The following is a 23862-nucleotide window of genomic DNA, read 5'->3' as shown; positions in this document are numbered from 1 at the left end:
GGTTAAGAATCCGCCTGCCAATGCAGGGGGCACGGGTTCGAGCCCTGGTCCGGGAAGATCCCCCATGCCGCGGAGCAACTAAGCCCGTGTGCCACAACTACTGGAGCCCGTGTGCCTAGAGCCCGTGCTCCGCAACAAGAGAAGCCACCGCAATGAGAAGCCCGCACACCACAGCGAAGAGTAGCCCCCGCTTGCCGCAACTAGAGAAAAGCCCACGCATGGCAACAAAGACCCAATGCAGCCAAAAATAAAATAAATTTAAATAAAATAAATTTTTTTAAAAAGTGATATACAAATGTTTGGGCCAATAAACAGTGCATGCAAAACGAATACTATTTCTATATTTTCTATATTGGGTGCCACCATACAATCAACTACAAAAGAGGAAGAATTTGGAAGGGAGACGATCACACCACATACCTCCTTCAACAAAAGAGAAGTCTTGTGTACTACTTAACGCTTATCCAGAACACAGAGCAGCACCGTAATTACAGCTCTCTGATCTAGTATATACCCATCCTCAGAGCGAATTTATCACAGCTCCGTGGTGAGAAAGGAAAATCATCAGGTCGTTTCTGAACGACGCTCCCAGTTCCTCGTGGTTTTAAATCCGCTGGGCGAGACTGATTCGGGAGCAAACTACGGAAGGCGCCTGGTGGCAGCCTGGAAGCGGAAGAGCGCGCAGGGCAGCCGGGGTGGAGCGCACAGCTTACCTTGAACTCCTTCTCTATGTTGGCCAGCTTGGCCAGCTCGTTGCTGAGCTCCAGGGCGGTGAGCACGGGGTCCTCGCTGGACAAGGACAGATACGCTGGGCTGGCCAGCCCTTTGTAGGCATTGATCCTCGAGCGCGAGTGGCTGAAGGAGTCGTGCCTCTGCTTCTCCGTGCAGTCCCCGCACTTGCAGAAATAGTCGTGCGGCCGCTCGATCCTGGCGCCCTTCATCAGCAGCATGTGCACCACCTCGTACTTCTGGCAGTGCGCCGCCAGGATGATGGGGGTGATGTCGGGGGAGAAGCGCGTGCCGTCCTCGTCGTAGGCGTAGAAGTCGTCGTCCTGCAGCTCCTGCTCACAGGGGCTCAGGGTGAGGCGCTTGCTGGCCGCGAAACCCGGGTGGTTGAGGATGGCCTCCACGATGCGCACGTAGCCCTTGCTGATGGCGAGCAGCAGGGCGTCGCCGATGCGCGCCAGGTTCTCCTTCTTGAGCAGCAGCTCAGTCACCTCCAGGTGCTCATTGCCCACCGCCAGCTGCAGCGCGTTCTGGCCCATGTAGTCCACGCAGTTGACGTTCAGCGTCCTGGACTCCTCCAGCATCTTGCGCACCACAGGGATGTTGCCGTACTCGGCGGCGTCGAGGAAGCGCTCCTCCTCGGCTGTGAGGCTGGTGCCCCGATCGTTGAACATGAAGGCCGGGCCCCGGACAGCCTGGCGCCGGCCCTTCTCGCGCATCACTGTCTTGCGCCTCAGGGAAGGGCTTTCCTCCATTGACCTAATCAGCAACAGCAAGAAGAAGAAAAAAAAAACCCAGATGTATAATATTAGGGCATATTGCTTCCTCCCAGATGTCGGGCCATTTCTGGAGTACACAGCAGCCACCGCGCATATCTGTGGCCCGAGGACAGACAGGTCCGTTGCTGACACCCGCCTGAAATTTACACCTGTACCTAACACGGGGTGCTAGAACCCAGAGAGGGGTTGGAAGCCCTTCAGAACAAGAGTTCCTGTTCCGTAGAAAATGACATTCACAAGGAATAATAATATAAACGATTTCCAGACACCCTGCGTCTCCCTTGCGACGCTGGCAAAGATGGGACTCATCATACCTTGTGGAAATAACCTTACTACTGCTCTTAAAAGCCTTGAAAATAGGGGCGAGCAGGTACCTGGCACCAAAGCACTAGGCTTGAAGGCTAAAGAAATTAAAATTTTCAAGAATTAGGCCAGAACAATCCTCTCAAGTCACTGCATATTTTTAACTAAATAAAATCATTGACACACACAAAGCCCAGTATTTAGGCCAAGTATTATCTTTCAGGATCTTAGATTTGCTATTTTATTTTCTCTTAAGGGTATCCCACTCCATTCCCCCACCCCTCCAAAAAACTTACAAGATTCATTTTTTTCAATAACACAGACAAGATTTAGCAATTATAAAATGAGAATATCAATCTAGATTTATTTTTTTGAAAATAACTGTGTCTTTGTAATGAGTTGTTTAATTACCAATATTATATAGTTACCTCTTTGAACTAAAAGGATATGGTACGATTTATGGTTTAAAAATCACTAGTATTACTTTATGAATAAAGCAACGACCATTGACAAAATAGCATTCACATAGTCAGGGGTTGAAAACTAACTAGAGAGGCACTGTCCTCCGTGGGGGGCCTGGAGGTGGGCATTAGGGAGCATCTCTAGCAGGTGAACTCAGAGGCGGGTAGCAGTGTCCACTCAGTTCTCAACTCCTTGGGCCCCAAATTAAGAAAGGAGCACCAAAGCCACTGGCAGAGGTTTCCCAGATAGAGACCAAGGAAGTGTGGCCAGGCAAACCTACAGAGGTAAGGAAACCAAAGAAGTCCCCCGACAAGCTTGTAAACTTGTCCAAGGGCAGAGGGTGCTGTGACTGACCCCCCATTCTAACGGCTCAACTAGTGTCAGGTGATCAACTTTAAAAAATTAAATATAGTATTTATACATACACACACATTTATATGAATATACTTATATATACACATATGTACACACACATGTATCTATGTGGAGGAATTTCTAGAAAGCAATACAAGAAGCCTTTCATTGTCTTTATACCTGGGGCTCTGGGGAGTGGAACTGAGGAGCACAAGGGAAGGGAGATTCTTACTTTTCACTTACAGCTTTTACACATTTTGAATAGTTTTAACCATAGTTTGAATATTTTTATTAAAAATAAAATTTGTTTAAATTTTAAAAAATCTTAATCCCTTAGTTGACAAATTTTTTTAAATATAGGTACATACTACATTATACATAACCATTACACTATAATCTTTCTGAAGCTAAATAAATGCCATATGTTTGACTATTATTAGTAGGTGTGGTGTGTAGAATAGTGTGCGGAGTGAGGTGTGTAAAGTGTGTGGTGTGTGTGTGGGAAACAAGGAGGTGCAAGGCTGGCTGGGGGCGTGTGTTTTGTGTGTGTTTTTTTGTGTTGTGTGTGTGTATCTTTGTTTGTAGAATGATGATTTTTTAGGTGGACAAGAACTGGGAAATAGCATTCACTGAACTGCATAGAAGAGACCTTTGTTTCAAGATCAAACTCTATGACAAGGGTCTTTTTAAAAATCTTAAAAATACTGTCATTGTAATAAATTGACATACTTATTACATTAGTAGTACTGACTTCATTAGATTAAATATTACTATTAAGCTACAAACCGGTACTCTTCAAATGGCTAGAACTTCCATATTGTATAAATGATGAATTTTGTGCTTACCATTGATAATATATTGACATTATTTATGACTACAGAATATATATGCAGAATATGTAAGTCTGCAGATAGACGGGTTATCTTTGGGGAAATAAACTCATTATTCAAGTGTCACATCTTAATGGAATAGGGCTTTTTATCTAATGATTGCTACCTACAAAGAAAATAACTGATAAAAACCCTACCTTTTCTCCCAAAAGAGAGTGATCTGAAAATACCAGAAAATGATTCTTTCATAAATTTTTTCTTTGCATTTCTTAGTATTTTAAAGTTTTTTTTCTTAGTATCTCTTCTTCTTTTGGAACCTATACCTACGTTTTGTGTATTTGAGCTGAAATGTGGGGTTTTAGTACTATACAACACAAGTGACATGAGCCATTTTGATTTTGTCTTTAAAAGATTCTAACACTGAGTTAAGTGTGAAGTAAGATTTTTCAGTTAGAACAAGTTATACTGCTATTTCAAAATAAAAGTACTGACTTAGTGCTACTTGTCTTCATGGTGAATCCACATAAGAAGTGTCTTTTTTTTTCTTTTTTAACTTTCCTTACAGTATTAAGATAAGCTTCATTAATCTGGACTGATAAAATGGTATGAGTCACAATCAGTTCATCCACAATGCATTAGCATGGCCTCAATCTTGGCTGGTCTTGGCAATGCATCTCCTCTGGCATGAGAAATAAGGAAAGAGTGAGGGTGAATGGGAGAGGATGCCTAACCTTAGTAATGCTAACACTAAAATCATTTTGCCAGACATTTTCTTACCTTTAGATCCTCACCCAGTGGGTCAACTCATTCAGCACTGCAAGGGTGCATTGGACAGGGCCTTCTCTTGGGTAAAAGCATTGGAGAACCACTGACCTAAATCAGTTGCCCTACAAGCACAATGTGCAAGCTCCTTCAGGGCTGATATGGATGGCTGGTAATATCTGATTGCTATGGACTGCACTCTGTACCACCACAAATCCATATGTTGAAGCCCTAATCTCCAATATGGTATGTGGAGGTGAGGTCTTTGGGAGGTAATCAGGGTTAGATAAGGTTATGAGTGTAGAGCCCTCATGGTGGAATCAGTGCCCTTGTAAGAGGAGAAAACAGAGAGCTTGCTCTCCCTACCCTCCCACCACCCCCTCCCTGTGAGGACACAGTGAGATGGCAGCCATCTGCAATCCAGGAAGAAAGCACTCACCAGAACCTGACCATACTGGTACCATGACCTCAGACTTCTGGCTTCCAGAACTGTGAGAAAATATGTTTCTGTTGTTTAAGCCATCCAGTCTGTGGTACTTAGGCATGACAGCCCAAGCTGAGTAAGACACTGACCACACATCTTAAGGCAAAAGAAAATGTTTTCATGCTTTATGAAACAAACTTTGGATTCCTAGTACTTGTCCAAACACTTAAGCAAATAAAAAGTTCTTCCCGAGAAATATTTTTGTGCACCCAAAGGCAATCCTTTGCTCCATTCTATTCAGAGGCAAAAATATAAGCAATGCTCCTCAGTTTTCGTAACTTTGCCATCCACTCATCTGACTTCTAACAGTGTGACTTGAGGCCCACCTGCCTCAAGATCACTTGGAATACCTGTTAAAATTCAGATTTCTGGGCCCCATTCTAGATGCACTAAATCACTCTCAGGGGTGGGGCCCTGGAATATATATTTTAAATGAGCATCCTTTGCAATTCCCGCACACACTGAAGGCTGGAAACCTCCAGTATAAAAACGGCGATATCCTGGATCAATGACCCCAGGCTCAGAGGCCTGTAAACACTTGTCACACTGGCCCTGCCAAAAGCAAAGTTGGAATAACATGTTTGAGCAGTGCAGGCTAAGGGATAAGCAGCCTTACATTCACTTAGGTTCCCTACCCTATATTACCACTTAAAATTTGATCTTCAGGACGCTATTCACCTGAATCACAGTAAATGAGAAGCCTGTAAAATGCCTTTACCAGTGACCATTTAATGTCATGCTCTTTCTTTTACCAAGGATTGATATTTTTAAAGGGTTACTATGTTTCCTTCAAAACTGCCTTTAAAGGGTTAAAGAGGTTTTCCATTATAGTATCTATTGTACCTTTTATGAGGATTCAAGTGCTAAAATCATCCTAGAATTGTGTATCAAGAAGCCTGTCTCTCCAGATGAGTTTGCTTCCCTTGATCTAATAATATGAACTGTACACCCTTGTCTTTTTTTGTGGCCCAGGGTACCCAGGAATTTAGCTTAGATCTAAAAATGCTCAATTACCATCAGTATCCTAACCCAGGTTTCTGGCACAGTCTTTCCCCTTCTCCTAAATCATTTCTGACATAGATTTTAAATCAGTTATCCTGTGTTCCATGTGTCTTAAACCTATTTTTTGGTTATCTAAATTCTTTTCTGAAAAACAGAGTATTAATAAATACCCCCTCATATAGGCCACCCCTGACCACACTCCTGGATGGTAAGGTCATGCTTTATTTGTCATTACCCAATGCCCAACAGGGAGTAGATACTCAATAAATATCTATTCAACTGAGTATTCAAATCTCTTCCTGGGCCCTATCCTCTCACTTGGCTTCAGCTCCCGCATGTACAACTATCTGTCCTCTGGTCACTCTAAAATGCCCCAACTCACGTTCTCCCTTAAACCGGCTCCCCTCCTAACATTTGCATCTCAGGCTAGTTATTCAGGCTTAGCAATTTCAAGGTCATCTGTGACTCACTGTCTTGATCCTGTCAGTCACAAAGTTCTGAAGCTTCTCCTTTGGAATGTTTCCTGTACCTGACCTTTTCTTCCAATTCTCATTGCCAACGCTATCCTCCAGATCTTTACCTCGTCGTGGCTGCATCATTAGAACAGCTTTCCGGCAGAGATGGCACAAGGGAAGGCAACGAAACTTTACTGAGTTCCTGGTATATGTGTCTGTTTCTCATGCGCTCTCATATTTAATTCTTGTAACATTGCTAGGAAGCAGGTATTATTTTCTGTTTCATAAATAAGAAAACTGAGCTCAAAGGAAATTGCCCAAGGTAATACACAGAGTAAAATGCAGAACTGGGATTCAGCCTAGGGTCTGTCTGGCTCCTATGCTTCCTGGCACTTCGTGCTCCTCCTGATTTCCTCTTTGTATCCCCACAGACATCCCCAGCAGCTTGCACTTCTTAAAATCGGCTTTTACTGTCACACTTCTCTTTTTTTTTTTTTTTTTTTTTTTTGCGGTACGCGGGCCTCTCACTGTTGTGGCCTCTCCCGTTGCGGAGCACAGGCTCCGGACGCGCAGGCTCAGCGGCCATGGCTCACGGGCCCAGCCGCTCCGCGGCATGTGGGATCTTCCCGGACCGGGGCACGAACCCGTGTCCCCTGCATCGGCAGGCAGACTCTCAACCACTGCGCCACCAGGGAAGCCCCACACTTCTCTTAAAACCAAACCAAAACCAAAACCAAAACAAACTAGGTCCTCCAGCTGATTTTCAGGGATGCTGACAGCCTGCCCCCGCATCCCTAACCAACCTTCTCCTCCCTGCACTTCAGATTCATTCTTCACTGTCTTATAAACATATTATTCTGCTTATTTCTGTACTGTAAAGGGTACAGGTATAAAATATCCTATACCATCAAGGATATTTTTTTGAAAAATTAGCAAGGTGCTTTTCAATTTTGCCTTTCCAAATACCAGATCTTGACCCTGGTTAACTCGGGGACATCTTGCTTCAGCCTTGGGGTGTGGGAGGGATGCAGTATAGAGTTGCATGAGTTTAGGGGGAAATAAGATAAATTTTAGAGGAGGAGTGCACATAGAGAGATCAAGGTAATTTTTAGTGTGTGTGTTTTTTTTTTTTTTGCAAGAAAAATGGGGTTTTGTAAGCAGAATTTGGGGAAAGGGAAATTGTCTTGAGGAAGAATTTGCTTAGTTCCTTTATTTCTCTAATTAATTCCAAAAGAACCTGATCGCTGAGTGCTCTTGTCACACAGACAAGATAATTCTCCCACTTTTGACACCAAAGCAATGGTGCTTACTGTCCTGGGAGAAGAAAGAAATAGCAGAAAGGAAGTAAGAGTCAAGATGTGGATTTAGTAAGGTGAGGAACCACTGAGGGTAGGGGGATTCTTGCCCTGCTTGTTTGATTTGGAGATCTGGAACAGTCCTGCCTGGTTAAGTAGGGAATGGTCTGGGCTTTCTCAAGCCGCCCTCAGCTTCCATGTAGTGTGGACCCTGCAATGAGAGCCAGGGAGCCTGCACCCAGACTAAGGATGACCAGCTATGAGCTGGACAGAGGATGTTGCAGGCACCCAGCTTTGTAGCCCCCAGGAGCTGAGCTGAAACCACATATGCCAGCGAACACATCTGGGTGACAAAGTCACGTCAGCCAAGATCAAGTTACTGCCACTGACAAGCAGCACCCAGCAGACAATGAAGACTGCCCAGAGACCAGAAGAGTCAGAGAATAGCACCCTTTCCTCCCTCCAGGGGACACGTAAGCTCCCCTCCCCCAATGCCCAAATGCTACAGAGAAGAGCAGGGGAACCAGCAGCTTTCCAAGAGCCTGAGCAATTTTATCCAAGTGAGACAGTATTTCTTAAAAAGGAAACTTACTTTATATTATCAAACTAAGATCAGTGAAATTGGCCTCACAGCATCCCTCCAGAGTGCCCTGAACTGGGGGTGGACATGCAGACCAGAAAGAGACTCCAACCCCTTATGGAGATTGCAGAGAGGAATCAGTAAGCAAAGGTCCCTTAGACACCGGCTCGCAGCACAGGGAGACACTGTTCTAGTGGACTAGATCCCTGCGATAATGCAGGTCAAGGATTCCCTTCTTAGTAACCCACATAATTGCTTAATTAACTTAATTGCTTAATTTACTGATTGCTTAATTCACTTGCTGAATGAGAATGAATGTCTGTTTAGCAAGCAAAAAACAAAACAGAAGTTTAAAAACTAATTTAAACCACAGATTGAACATTTGGTCAACTTTTCTCCCCACTAGTCAGCAGGTAGGAGGCTCAGGGGAAAGGCCTGTTATGAGAGCTACATGCTGCCCATACAGGTTGTTCTGGTTTCTTGTTCCTGCTACACCTGCCTCTGGCATGTTCCTTTTGTTTCTATCCCTGGGCATACTCTTATTCTTGCCCTCTGCCAATTCAAATCCTTCCTACCTTCTGTGGCCCAGTTTACATTACACCTCTGGAAACAGAGGGTAAGGCTTCACACGGTAATAACTAGAAGACCTGCAAGGTTCCGTTCATTCTGAAATGTTGTCTTCTGAGCCTTTCTGAAACCATTCCTGACCACTTCAGCCTGACCTTTTGCAATATTGCTAGTCTGCCCATAGATCTATACACTTTTTTCCCCCTCTCCTTGATTCTGTCTCCTTGATTATTGTCTCCTATGATATTCATGTCCCCTAAATCTGGTTGAGAATAAATGCCCCATGCTTCCTATCTTATTTTTCATACTTCTTAGCCACCTCTATAGTGCCTAATATAGTGCAGTATATGTTCAAAAATACTTGTCAATTGATGCTAATTCTACAGATAAAGTGACTCAGTCAGAATGTTAACGTCCTTAAGGTCACTGAAAGGAAGAGAATTAGAAAATGGGAGCTCAGAGGTTCTCTCCTAGAGTCTCTCTACTTTACCATGCTGTCTCTAGGGAACAAGAAAAATGAATAACAAGTTGCAAATCAAAATAGCACTATTAAAATATAGGCTGAGCTTATGTATTGGAATACTTTGGTTCTATAAAAAGTGGCTAAATGAGCCATTCTAAAATGGCTCTTCGGGTTGAATCACAAGCTCCTTAGCACTCAGCAACAAACGGACATTATTAAAGAAGTCCCCTCAAATCTTTTATTGAAGTGAGGTGAAGAATTCAGCAGCTACTCAATCTATCTAGCAAGCCAGCCAGCAACCAAGCAAAGTAAACACCACCAACAATGTGAACCAAAGCGGTAAGAATAACAGTCAAATTGCTTTGACTGATCAGTTCACCACACCGAAGGAGGCACATGTGCCCACCGGCTAGGATCCGGTCCGTCCTTCTGTGAAGGGCAAGCAAAGCAGGAGGAGCCGCGGAAGATAAGTAGTGAGAAAGGCACAGAGGAGGGGGAGAACGTGTTCGAGAGCCACCACCGTGTTAGCTACCGTATTAGGGATGGTGATAATCGGAAGCGGTAATGAAGGTGGGAAGCAGCTGGCACCTGACGGAGGACAAGAAAGTCAGAGATGAAAAGTCAAAAAAGAGACAAACCCCACAGTCCCCCAGGGAAGCAGGCACCTGTCAGTCAGTGTGGTCGCCTCTGGAGACATCTGACAGCTACACACTATGCCTACGTGTGAGTGTGCTCGGAATGAGGAGAGGGCATCTGACAGCCTCGATAGTGTCACGTTTTGAAAAATCTCTCATATGTGTGTTTGTGGAGGGGAAGCAGTAGAGTGGCGGGGCACTCTGAGCTTGAGGAGCCCCGACGGGCACCAGCGTGCCAGGCTAGAGAGAGGCAGCCCAATCAGTCCGACTGTCTGGTGTAGCGGGGACAGCGCTCTGGGTAGCGCCGCTTTCCATACCACCTGCTGCTGAGCCTGCCTCTACCATCACCACGCACAGTCCGACAACACGCTGTCACGACCGCGGCCAAAGCAGCAAGACAAGGCACTCCGCTTCAGAAACAGGAACGCGTCACTTTCATGCCTAAAGAGTCCCACCCCAGAAAACGGTTAGAATGTAGAGATTCCAGAACTTCTAAGTCTGGGGAGGGATTTGGATCTCCACAGTAATTAATTTCCTGAGAGTTTCTGTTGGCCAGTGTTACATTCAGAATTCTCCATGCATCATTTTCATAAATCTATTAGACATCTGCTAATTTTGATATATGCCCTAATGACTCAGTCGGAGACAAGAAGCTGTTGTTGGAGGGAAGCTCCTGTCTCTGCTCTTCATCGCGTTCCCCGGCATCCCTCTCAGGATAGTTCTGGAGACCCTTTAGCAGCTAAGACCAGAAAAGCAAAAAAGCTTTTAAGAGTGTGTTGTTCCCTCTAAAAGTCCACTGGGAGCAGAGGTGAGGACCCCTAACCACTGCCTGCATGAGTTCTTGGTGATGCTTCTTAAACGTATGTGCCCAGAAAAGCGTTTAGGTAAATGCCTTCTAGAACTTAGATGTTTCTGTTTCCAAGAAATGCATTTTGTGTGTAACTCCATTGAGCTGACTTATTATTGTTTTGTGATTAACTGCTTTCATGCCAGTCTCCTCAATAATACTGTAACATACGTAAGAGCAGAGACTGTCTGTCTATATCTCTATATGCCTGGCTGTTAGTACGTGGCTGATCAATATCTATCTCTTGGAGGCACAGATGTGTGTGTGCTTAAAGCGTTAAGACTGAAGACCTAGGGAACAGACACTTTTCCCCTTCAGATTCAAGCATACCCTTGGTCACATAAAATAATGTGTGGAAGTAGTGGTGGAGGGGAATTTGGAGTAATTCTTCTATAAAAAAGAATGTCATGAATACATTAATATAAATTAATTATCAGGAATTAAAGTAATGTAAACAATCATTCTTCTTTCAAAACAGATTTCTGCTTAATCACATTCAATTCTTAGTTACAGCACAAAATAACTGACGAATCTTACAGCTTGTGATTTTGATCTTACATAAAGTTACATTTTGTCAGGATAATCTGAGGGCAAATGGAGGATACGTCTTAGAATTAATAAGCTTTTATAGTTAATAATTAAGCTTATCTTCAAAAACAAACTCATTTATTAAACTCAGTACTTTCTAAAACTAATTTTTATTATTTCAGGAAGATTAGTGACAATGAAATTAGAAATGAAGTACAAATTCAGTCTATAATTGATCAAGAACTTGAGATAAAATGAACTCAATAGTAAAATCAAAAACCTCTACTGACCCAAGAGAAGTTCCTATTCGGCTATTTAAACATATTAGTCGCTATCAATTAGATATATATTAACTTCTAATGTTATTAAAAGCAAAAGGATCTGGTTTTCTATCATTGTCATCCATATCTGAAGTCAAAAGCCTGAGGTTTTTAGATTCTTGTTCCCATCTCATCACCCTGCAACCTATTTTTCAACAGAGAATCCATATGCACCAGTCCTATTTGACAAAATGTATTTAGAAATGCAAAACTGGTGTAAAATATTTAGTAATGTCATGCTCTCTCCTTAACACGTCATGCACTTGTGGACATTTAAATCTCATTTTTAAAAAAAGGTCTAGGGCCAAATTCATATAGTCACCTATTATTTGAATAGTGCAAAAAAAAGAGGGGAGTTTTCTTTTGAATAGGGGAAATTTTCTGACTAGATAAGTGTAGACAAATACCCCTGACCTAGATACTAAATTAAAGACAAAATGCTATAACAATCCTAATTATTCTCATAAAGTCACTGCTGAGCCCCTTATGCACAAGTGTGAATTTGGCACCCATAGCTCCCAACTCCAGACCTTCTATCTGGGGCCAGATTCCTCTGTGTACACCCTGAACAGGCCACTCTTCTGGCTCCCCTGTCAGACTGATAACTACGTAGTGTTGATTGCCTGAAGGGGGCTATATCAATCCTGAGCCAGGAAGTTGAAAGTATTCCTTCCTATGGAGAGCAGAGAGCTCTGCAAAAACAGTTGTCTTCCTCCCATTACATTTCCTGTGAAGTTTTATAAGGAGAAAACATGAACAGACAGACGTTTGCTATCCTAGCACAGTAATGAAAAATTCCTAAAGTTCTAACTTACTCTTCAGATGTTGTCCAGGATCCATTTACCTCTTTGATATTAAGAGAAAACCATAAATGATATTTGGCAGGGGTCAATTGTTCCTTGAGATATTCTTATCTCCACCCACCCACCCCCGCCCAATTCTTGTTTTTGTTTTTTTTTTTTCGGTACGTGGTCCTCTCACTGTTGTGGCCTCTCCAGTTGCGGAGCACAGGCTCCGGACATGCAGGCTCAGTGGCCATGGCTCATGGGCCCAGCCGCTCCGCGGCATGTGGGATCTTCCCGGACCGGGGCACGAACCCATGTCCCCTGCATCGGCAGGCGGACTCTTAACCACTGCGCCACCAGGGAAGCCCCCCCCCCCCGCCCAATTCTTAATCCTCCTACTTAGTTTAAAACTTTCTCAAGTTGATCTGCCATCAGTAGTCAAATTGAAATGATGACTTAATTGAATCTCATAAATGAGTTAATACTAATTATTAGTTTCCTGTGTTGCTCCTCCTAGGAGTAAGTGCATCTAAAATCTCTTTGAGGAAGAGAGAAATGCTTAACCCAAACTCGGCCACAGTGTAAACATTACAGTCAAAGGAAACTGGAGATTTCACAAGGCCTGGGGCTGCTGTGAATTCAATGTCAACCTTCAGCTTCAGTTTCTCAACTGGACTAGATGAAATCCTTTTCAACTCAAACATTCTATTCTTCATCATATTCTACATCAGTTAAATTTAGGAAGTGTGATTCTAAGATGATTTTAGTTGGGGGACTTCAGATGATCCTCAAATCACACTGTACCTATTACTATCTACTTCATTTGCCTAATAAGATCAGTCATAATTAAGAATAGTCTTCCTTCTGCAACCTTGGTTCTGTTAATAATACTGTCTTCATCTGGGCTTAAATGAATATCTAAAACACAATTGTAAGCATGTTTGGTTTCAAGATGATGGAATAAAGGCCTTTCTCACCCCTTCACCTCTCAAAAATTACCCCCTAAACAACACAGAAAACAAAGAACACAAATTTCATCTTCCATGAAACCAGAAGTATTTGTAACTGCACTCCACAATATATGAAAAGGAGATAAGTTGGAAGAATGGTGAATGATTTAACAGAGAGAAGGAAGGTCTAACCAGAGTGCCTGTAACAAAAAATAAGCTGATCCACCCAATACCGGAAAAGACTTGGAAACTAAGGGCAAAAGAAATCTCAGAAAGCAGAGACAAGGCAGGAGCCTAAAATGGAGGAATCAGCTGAAATTTTGTGTAAGTGGTGTGTAGTAACCCTCCCCCTAGGTTGCTAACCTCCAACTGATATGATCAAGTGACAACCCTCCCACATCCCTATAAGAAATATAGGATACGAAATCTCTGGAGAAATAGAAACAGAGATTCTCTAAATGGGGGGATACCAGGCCCAGGGGAGGGTAGGGACTAAGAATGGGGGGAACCCTGGCCAGTTCCAGAATACTAGCAGTCAGGTTTATTATCTCCCAACCCCTACTCCCTTGTGGCATTAAAAAAAAAAAAAGATACTGCATCTCTGAAATAAGAAAGAATGCTGTAACAAAGGAATACTCATAAGACAAAAAGAGCTCTTAGAGATTAAAAATATAATAGATAAAATGGAAAAAAATTCAGTGAAAGAGTTGGGAAATATAGCCGAGGAAATATCTCAGAAAGAACAGAAAAGACAATCACTGGAAAACAGGATAGAAGAGATACAAAAACTAGGGGGTCATCCCAGGAGATCCAAAGTCCAAATAATAGGTTTCCAGAAAGAAAGAATAAATATGAAAATAACAGGTAGGAAATTATAAAAGAAATAATACAAGAAAACCTCCCAGAACCAAAGGGCATAATCTCCAAATACTGAAAGGGTTTACCAAGTATCCAGTTCACTGAATGAAAAAAAAGACCCATATCAAGGCTTATCATCTAGACATTTCAGAACAACACTAATGATGAGATCATTCTAAAAGCTTCCTGAAGAAAAAAAAAATTAAAAACCACAAACAAAGGAAGTCAGAGGGTTTTGGAAGGGATGTCTTCAGGAAAACACACACAGTAAGAGACTGTAAAAGGTTTTGCTAAAGAGGCAAGAACAAGATGGAACACATATTTACTCCATGAAAAACAACTAATTATAAAAGAAAAGAAATGCAATCATACTATACTACTTGACTCAGCAGTGAATAATAGTTACATGATCATAATAATGAAGACTTTAAGTAAGATATTAACCACAAATTGTACCAAACCATGTGATGGAGGATGGGGGAGAATAAAAGGTATAAGTGAGTGAAAATTGTTGCCTGAGAATACTGATGACATCTAAAAACATGAATAACAAGATAGCTATACCTGAAGGAGTTTTAAGTGGAATGAAATGGAGGGGACAAGCAGAAAAAAGGAGAAAATCAGGGAACTGCCATGGGTTTGCTGTTGTTCTTATAAGCCACATTTTTTAGTATTAAGTTTTAAAACTATATTCTCGCATTATTTTGAAACTATATAAAATAATTTACAACAAACCAACAAAAATGACAACTCTCTATTGTACATAGTGAAATTACTACTCTACAGGATAAACTAAAAATATAATTCAAAGTTTCAGATTATTAAAGGTCTCAAGTCTACTACCGTGCTGTACTATTCTTGAAAATTATAACTATGGAGAAACCTGCCTCTTCCTTAATAATGCTAGTTTGACTTCAGTCCTTAAAGTCCAAATTCCTATCCCTGGAGATTCAACAGTGACTTGGCAAATCTCTGACTTCCACGCCAGCGGTGGAAGGGAAGTGCTACTTCCAGTCTGAAACACAAGCCAACATGCACAGCACTGCTCTCCATCCCACGGCCAAGCTAAACCTAGACTGGAACATTTTCACAGGCCAGTACCACAGAAACTAACACCCAAGTAGACAACTTGGGTTACGAGGCATTGTGTACTCATCTTCAGATCCCCTATCACACAAAGTTGAGCATCAGAAGCTCTATTATTCTTTTAAGTCTTCTAATCACTCTGTGGCTTTATTTTATATAACTTTCAAAATAAAAATTGAATATAATTATGGTATATAACATGATGATTTGATATATATATGCAGTTGACCCTTGAACAACACGGGTTTGAACTGTGCAAGTCCATTCGTACACATATTCTTTTAACAAGTATATTGGAAAAAGTTTTGGAGATTTGTGACAATTTGAAAAAACTCACAGGCAAACTCTGTAGCCTGGAAATATGGAAAAAACTAAGAAAAATTTAGGTATGTCATTAATGCCTAAGATATATGTAGATACTAGTCTATCATTACATAGGCATAAGGCGAGTGACATTTAATTATAATGTTTAAATAATTAAATAATATACTTTAAATATATTTAATAATAGCAATAATGTTAGTTTTCTTACTGTTTTATAACTTTGCTTTCAAAGAATTACATTACCATATAGTATGCTTCTCTCTCTCTCTTTCTTTCAATTGGAGAAGATGTGTGTCAGCCTATCATCACAGGTAAGTGGTTTTAAAAAAACATAATCATGTTTCCAATACTGTATTATGAATATGGCATGGTAATAATACCATATGCCACAAGAATTTTATAACAGTTCATTCATTATTTATAGGCTACTGTGAAGCAGCCATATCGATTACACTAGGCTACCATAAAGCAATCATATTGCTGCTTCTTCGTTATCAATACATGAATCATTATACCTGCAAATAAATATGAATTTCTTTTTCACATAATTTTTTCATTTTTGATGTCTAGTGTTAGTATCAATAATACATATAACGTCTGCAATGTTTTGTATCATATAAGACAATATCGTTGTAGGTACTGACAGATGATTCATTTTGTAAACAGATGACATAAGCATGGTATCAATAGATACAGTACAATACTGTAAATGTATTTTCTCTTCCTTATGCTTTTCTTAATAACATTTTCTTGCTCTTACTCTATTGAAGAATACGATTATATAATATGTACATATAACATACAAAATCTGTGTTAATCAACTGTTTATGTTATTGGCAAGGCTCTGGTCAACAGTAGGCTATTAGTAGTTAAGTTTTAGGAGGAGTCAAAAGTTATACATGGATTTTAGACTGTGCGGGGAGTCGGCACCCCTAACCTCTGGGTTATTCAAGAGTCAACTGTACATAGTGAAGTGGTTACTGCAGGCAAGGTAATTAACATATCCAGCTCCTCACATAGTTACATTTTGTGTGTGTGTGATGAAGAAACCTGAAATCTACCCTCTTAACAAATAGTCCAAATATGGAAACAACCTAAGTGTCATAGACCCATGAATGTTAAAAGAAACTGTGGTATATATATATATATATATATATATATATATATATATATGGTGTATATATATATATACAGTGTAATATCAATATTATTCAGCCTCTACAAAGGAGATCCTGCGATTTGTGACAACATGGACGAACCTGGAAGACATTAGGCTAAATGAAATAAGCCAGACACAGAAAGAAAAAAACTGCATGATCTCACTTATAAGTGGAATCTAAAAAAGTCAAATACATAGAAGGAGAGAGTAGAACTGTAGTTACCAGGGGCTGGGAGGTGGGGAAATTGGGGAGATGTTGGTCAAAGGGTACAAAGTTGAAGTTATGTAGGATGCATAAGTCTAGAGATCTAATGTAGAGTATGAGGACTATAGTTAATAATACTATATTGAATACAGAAGCTCTATTATTGATTTACTAAATAATCTTTAGAAATTGACTTAACTTCACTGTGTATCAATTTCCTCATTTGCCAAATGAGAAAACCTGCTTTAGAGAGGTGTGATTCAAGTTAATTCATTTAAATGACAGCATGAGGTATAATATAAACACAAATTACTGCTTTAATTATGACAAATTTTTGGCAGCACTTCCTCAAGAAAAACTAAACAGAATCCTCTCTCTTTTTTTTTTTAAAGTACATTTATTATAATTTTTTTTTTTGGCTGAGAGGCTTGCGGGATCTTAGTTCCCCAGATCAGGGACTGAAGCCAGGCCATGGCAGTGAAAGCACCGAGTACTAACCACTGGACCACCAGGGAATTCCCCAGAATCCTCTCTTCTAGAAGCCTTTCTCTCTTAAAGATAACACTGCTGAGAAATCTAATGACTTCTTTCATGTATGTTAATGAGTAAGGATTGAGTCTTCTTACTAAAAGTAAGACAAAACACAAAGTTTTTCCCTTTATTTACCAAATATTTGCCAACTATGGGTCAATTCTTCCCTTTTCTTGAACCTCTTCTCTCTAGGCAGCCTTGTCTTAGTACCACCTGCTCCTTCATCTTTTCCGTGTCTTCTGCTTGCTACTCTTTCTTTCTGCCCCTCTAAACAAAAAAGTTCCCCTCAGAAAACTAGCTCAGGCTCCCTTTGTTTCTCTCTTCGCACTCCATCCTTGGGTAATATCATGAACTCACACAACTCTATAACAATTCCCATTAGATGCTCAAATTCTCCCAAGCTTTAAACTTGCATCTTCCTGCTTGACACTTCTATCAAAATTATCTGAAAAATCAGATTCTACTCTGTTTGTTCTTTTCTTTTCAACAATGACATCACGATCTTAGTCATCTACATCAAAATCACCAAGTCATCTGTGACCCTGCTTTCTCTTTAAACCCCTGATGGACAGTTAGCTGCAAATTCCCATAGATTCTTTGTGTATTCTCTTTTCCTATCTCTCCCCATTCCATCCCACCAGTCCTACACGATTACAGATCCTAATCTCAGCCTGGAAAGCTACAATAGCCCCCTAATTTATTTATTCACATTCTGCCAATTGCCACTTCAATCTATCCTGTTCCCAGAGTGGCTTTGATCAAACTGTTGCCGCTTTGAAACAATCAATGGCTCCCTATTGCCTCCCCTTGACATACAAGATCCTATACATTAATGCCCCAAATAAGCTATGTTTCAGTAAAACTCAATTAATATTCCCTGGATATGCCTGGCATTTTGGAAGTGGGAGGGCTTGAATTAATTGCCCATCCTGTCTCTGCCTCCTATCCTATTTACTTTTTAAGGCTCATAAAGGTTTTCTTGATTTCTCCACAACCTTGTGTTGTCTATTTCTTCTTTGCACTTGACTCATCAGAGCTCTATCCTGTGTGTATGTATTTAAGCACTTATTTTACTCTATCTTACAGCATAATTGTTCGTACGTAGTTTCATTTCCACCTCTCCCTTATGAGATTTTAAACTCCTTGAGTGCAGTAAAGTTGGCGTACTCATCTTTGTGGCTTACTGTACCTAGTCTGCACTTTGCATATGTAAACACTTAAGAAATGCCTTTGAATTAAAACTCATAAGAACTGCCTTCAAATGCTTTTGGAGTTCATCAGACATATTTAATAACTAAAAACTTCGAGAATGAGTTAATCTTGACAGTGACATACTACTTGGTCCTAGATTTGCAAACAATTGGGAAAAAAGTCTTGTTTTGAATCAATGGTTGGATAAAGAGTTCTATTAAAGGATTAAAAAAAAAAGTCTTCTTAGTGATATAGTAGATGACACTTTTCCTCCTAAGTCAGTCTGTTTAAAATTCCCAGATGGAATACTGGAGCATGGAGCAGTGAAATGAGCAACAGGGTTATGCTAAGGAATCCTTTTGGTAAAAGAGGGATTCTACCCTCAGCATTCTGCTGGATGTTAAATTCGGCTATTCTATTCTGCCTACTGAAAATGACCCTGGGGCTTTGGTAGACTGGGTATCCTTCTCCAATTCCATCCTGGGGCTGTATGTTTACTTTCTGAGCTATTAAACTGTGGCCATATTCTACTCAAAGGTGGAATAAAGAGCTAATCTCTGCTACAGATATCAAGTTAGTCTCTGCCGTTACCAAGTGACAGGCCTCAAAGAAACAAGAAGAGCTTGCTGCTCTACCTCTAGAAGGAACCTTTATTAATGGATATCGCCTTCAAATGACTGGGTCTTTTCAGCCAGCTGTATTTACTTTACAAAATAAGTACACTACAACATTTACCTGTTGAATTATGTAAAGTCAGAAGATAGATAGGAAAGATGTCCTCTTACGAGTTAGACATCGAGCCTACATTAGAATTTGTCCCAGTGCTTTGTGTAATTGACCTCAAGCTTCAAAAAGCAAAGTGTGTAATCTCTGCTCCCCCCTACTTTCTCAGATAAGAGTGCTCTGGTGTCCCATTTATTGTGGATTTACGATAAAAGGGAAAAAAATTAAAGAATCAAGAAGTTGAGCTGGGTTATAAAAACCAAATTGGCAAAAGGAAAAATGGACAATGTCTTAAAACCTTAGGGAGGCGGGGAAGCGAGCTGGCCGCGCTTTAATCGGAAAGGACCTACTTTCCCTCCATTTCCTGGGCCATTTCCAATCCAGGCTAAACTTCAGCAATAAGTGAACCACACTGGGAAGCGTCGCTCGTTTTAAATCAGAAACCTTCCCTAGACGACCTACTCCCAGCCAATCATTTGCGTTTTTAATAGACAAGTCCGGCCGAGCCAGGTGTGGGCTCTGACCAGCCGAGCAGTGCGCGACACGACCGGTTCGAGGTCGCCCCAGAAACCTCGCACCCCGCCTGTGGACAGCTTGCGGGCAGCAGGGGGCGCTGCGGAACCTCCGTCCCTTCCCGGGAGAACCTCTTCCCCGGCCCAGGCGGTTAGTCCAGCCCGTCACGACTGGCCCCAAGTTCTCTACCTCCTAAAAAAGACAGACGCCCAAGGTACGTGACAAAAGAAACAGAGAGCACGCGCCCTATAAAACGAACCACTCTCTTCTTCAACCTCTCTGAGTCTCGCGGCTGGTTAAAGGCTGTTTCCAAGAATTAGCAATTAAGAAAAGTTGTTCTTTCTCACACATTAAAGCGCGGGCCTCTACCTTTCTTTAAAAAAGAAACAGCTACTGACCCTGAGCCGCCTGGGAACCACAACCAAGTACCTCAAAGCGGTGCCGGCGGCCGCCCCGCGCCCGCTCTCTCCCCGGGAGACCCGCTGGGGCTTCGGCTCCAGTTTACCCCCAAACTGTGACTGGACCGTCGGGAAAAGAGGTGACAGGGCAAACCTTCACCCCACACTCTGTATCGCACACCGCCCCCTTCCTTCTCCCCACGCCCGACGGCCAGGAGCGTCGGAGGGGACTGAGGCTCCCTGGGTGGCTCCACGCTGAACGCCGGGAGGCAGCCGGGGTTCGAGCTCGCGCCGGTGTCTAAGCACCCTTCCCCTTCTTTGACCTCCCGGGGTAAGCTCCGGGACCCCGGGGTCCATCTTGCGCGAGGTCCCCGGACCACGGGCAGGGGCACGCCGGTCCTCGGTTGCAGGAGAGCAGGCGTCTGCTTATTGGAAAGCGTGCCTGGCGTCCGTTGTGTCAGTCCGCGGGGCTGTTCCGTGCGCTCGAGCCGGGACGGACACCCCGGCCACGCCTTCGGCGCCCCCAAGTCCCTCTACAGAACAACACCAAGGGTGCGAGACCCCGCCCTAGGTCTACCGTACACCCGAGCCGCCCCGCATAGGACTGCGGTGGAGGGTGGGCTCTGAGGGTCCGGGGCACATCGCGAGGCGGCCGTGGGCGCGCCTTCCCGCACCCCGCCAGCCGCGGTCCTCCCGAGGCGCGGGCCGCGGCCGGCCGGGTACTCACATGGCGGGCCCCGGCGGGAAGGGCGGCAGGCAGTAGTCGTGCGGTTCCCGCTGCAAGGGCGCCAAGCGCGGCTCGAGCCCCCCGTTGACGCCCCTCCAGCCCCGTCGGCGGCGCTGCGGCTCCGCGCCTTCGTCCTCGCCCTCCTCCTCCTCCTCCGGCGCGGGGAAGGTCACCCTCGCTTGCTCCTTGCACTTGCTGACCTTGGTGGACATCGCGCCGGCCGCGGTCCGAGCGCGGGGATGCCGGCCGGCGGCCTCCTTCTCCACCGCAGCCGCCGCGCGGTCTCCCCGCGGCGCCCCTTCCCTACCTTCCGCGGCTCCAGCAGTCCCGGGCAGCCCCGGGCGTGGAGGCAGGAAGAGGGAACGGCGCGGCCCGAGACCGAGCAGTTAGAGGCGGGAACCAAAGCCGTGTCGCCGCCGCCGCCGCCCACCATCAAACCGTGGGGGCAGCCGCCACGCCCGTGGCTGTGAGGAGGAAGCCCGGGGCCGAGCGGGCCGCTGGTACTGGAAAACGCTCTCCCGCCCCGCGGCGGCGGCGACGGCGATGCCCCCTCCGTGCCCGTCTCCTGTTTCCGACAGCATCACTTGCTAGGACAGTACAGTTACTCAGGGTGAAGGAGAGAGAGAGAGAGGGAGGAAGGGAGGGAGGGAGGGGGAGGGAGGAAGGGAAGGAGGGAGGGAGAAGAGGGGAAGAATCAATTCCTTATCAGACAGTGAGAGCTGGAGAGGAAATCAGACAGACCAGCAGGTAGGGAGTAAGGAAATCAGAGAAACTTCCCTCCCCAATTTCCCCTTTCTCTTCCAAAAGAGCCTTTCTCCACTTAGAGATACAAGTTTCCCAAGGAAAGGAAAAGGAAGTCGTCTGGCTTGTTAATTTTCCTGCAGTTGTATTTATCCTGTTCAACTTTATATTTGTTTCAACAAGCACCATTGGTTCGTTGTGTTACTTTCTCTAAGACTTCGTTGAACCTACAGAGGTTTAAGTACATTTCCCTGAGTGCCAAGAATGGTAATGTTTTAATCGTGCATGATGCTTCAGGGGTTTTTTTGTTTGTTTGTTTTAAATGAATTTCAAAACATCTAACAAGATTTATATACTTTCCAAGAAACATTTTCCAGCAAAATTTAAAGTATTCTTTTTAAAACTTAAAAATTGCATTTTAAAATTCAAGAGCAGTATTTCTTCTGGGAGAAAAAACTTGTGGAATTTTAGTCAGAATGAGTTTTAGGGATCAAGGAATTTATCCCTCGTTTTAGAAATAAGAAAACTGAGGCCTAGAGAGACTGAATAAACTACTCAAGGTAGGTAACAGAAAACTCAGATGAGACCTAGGCAAGTGTATTTTCTAAAGCTTTCTATTGCCTCAAATAAACAGCTTTCCAGCAAGTCCAACTTGGAATAATCACAGAAATACCAGGTATGCTACTATGAAATAAGATACTCATTTTTACCATTGTCCAGTTATACTGTATTTTTTTGAAGAGCAATTCTTCTCAAATTTAAAGAAAGCACAAGGAAATTTAGCTCTTTTGAACTACAGTTTTAAAAAGTAAATAATATATTGTGTGTTTTATTAAGATGATAATGTCTGTATGTTTTAGGAAGCAATGATGTTTATTTATACACCTGGTACAGAAAAAACAAATAATGTCTGGTGTTTTACAGTTGGAAACACCCTTCCCATACCAGCACATATAGAAGTTAGAAGTGTCAAAATCCTCACAATGCAAGTTTCCAGACCCCTTCAATTCCACCTCTGAACGATCTCTAAAGCAGGACTGCTTTCTGTACCCCCAAACCACTGCTTCAGTTAAGGCTCCCATCATCCTCCCTGCCATCTAGTCTTTCTGCAGCCCACCTCTCCCCACACCATTTCATTCTCCACGCTGCTAGAGAGACCATGCTCAGAGCAAGTCTGATCGTGAATTTTCACTGTAAAAATCTCTGGTGGCTTCCCACTTCTCTCAGGTTAAAATCCAAATTTGGCATGCCCAGCCCTTTGTGGTCTGACCTTAATTCTTCAGTCTCTCCTCCCATCCTCCTTCGTATACATCCTAACTCCAGTTACGCTGAACCTCTCACTCATCACCCTACATTCTAGCCACTTTCCTGTTTCCCTGCCTTTGTCTGTGGTATTCCTGTCACTGAAACATCTCTGTCCCCTCAGCCACCTGGCACACTTTTACTTTCCCTAAAGACCTAGATTAGGTACGGCATCCAATCTGATATCCCTCCTGCCTCCCAGTTAGTTCCCACAGCTCATGATCCGCACCCATGGCACTCTGTGCGTACCACAATCTTACCAGTAGTCATAGCACATTGAAATTAACTCCTTATATTCCTGTCTCTTTTAAGACTGAATTCCTTGCGGGTGGTTTGGGGTCTTATATACCTTGAGCTTCTTGAGAGTTTATCTTTTCGTCTTTGCATTTAGCTCAGTACCTGATGTGCAGGAGAAGCTCAATAAATGTTGAATGAATTCAGGAAGTCTACAGGTTCTTTATAATTATGTTAACGACTGCGTGAATTGCTCTTATGAGGCTCTGGATAGAAGCACTGTGGGAATGCTGGACTCACGAGGGTTTACTCTTACATACGGTGTTAGTTTCCTAGGGCTGCCCTAACGAAGTATCACAGACTGGGTGGTTTAAACCATAGAAATTTGTTTTCTGATAATTCTGGAGGCTGCAGGTCTGAGATCAAGATGTTGACAGGGTTGGTTTCTCCCAAGGCCTCTCTCTTGACTGTCTTCTCCCTGAGTCTTCACATGGTCTCCCCTCTGTGTCTGTGTCCTAATCTCCTCTTCTTATAACAACACAAGTCAGATTGGATTAGGGCCCACTGTAATGACCTCACTTTTAGCTTAATTACCTCTTTAAAGACCCTATCTCCAAACACAGTCACATTCTTAGGTACTGGTGGTTAGGATTTCAACATATAAATAAGGGACAGGGGCACAATTCAGCCTATAACACAAACTAACTCTCCTGGGCTGAGGGAACTATTTCATCCAGAGACTG

General features: G+C 43.0%; 1 protein-coding gene across 1 annotated transcript in view; it reads right to left on the bottom strand.

The window, feature by feature from the left end:
• TRPC3 (transient receptor potential cation channel subfamily C member 3) overlaps positions 1-21225 on the bottom strand; it is an 84598-nt gene extending 63373 nt beyond the window's left edge. The window contains exons 1-2 of the mRNA XM_022596334.3: positions 20843-21225; positions 714-1485 (exon numbers count right to left, since the gene is read on the bottom strand). Coding sequence (XP_022452042.1) covers positions 714-1485; positions 20843-21054 — 984 coding nt within the window. The 5' untranslated portion in view covers positions 21055-21225. The remainder of the gene's footprint in view (positions 1-713; positions 1486-20842) is intronic.
• Positions 21226-23862: the final 2637 nt, after the last annotated feature.

Source organism: Delphinapterus leucas, chromosome 5 (assembly GCF_059928025.1).
Source record: "Delphinapterus leucas isolate spDelLeu-1000000601 "Yukka" chromosome 5, BTC_Dleu_Yukka2, whole genome shotgun sequence".
Classification (NCBI taxonomy): Eukaryota; Metazoa; Chordata; class Mammalia; order Artiodactyla; family Monodontidae; genus Delphinapterus; species Delphinapterus leucas.
Note: the sequence above shows the minus strand (reverse complement) of the source record. Positions and strands in the feature narration are given on the sequence as shown.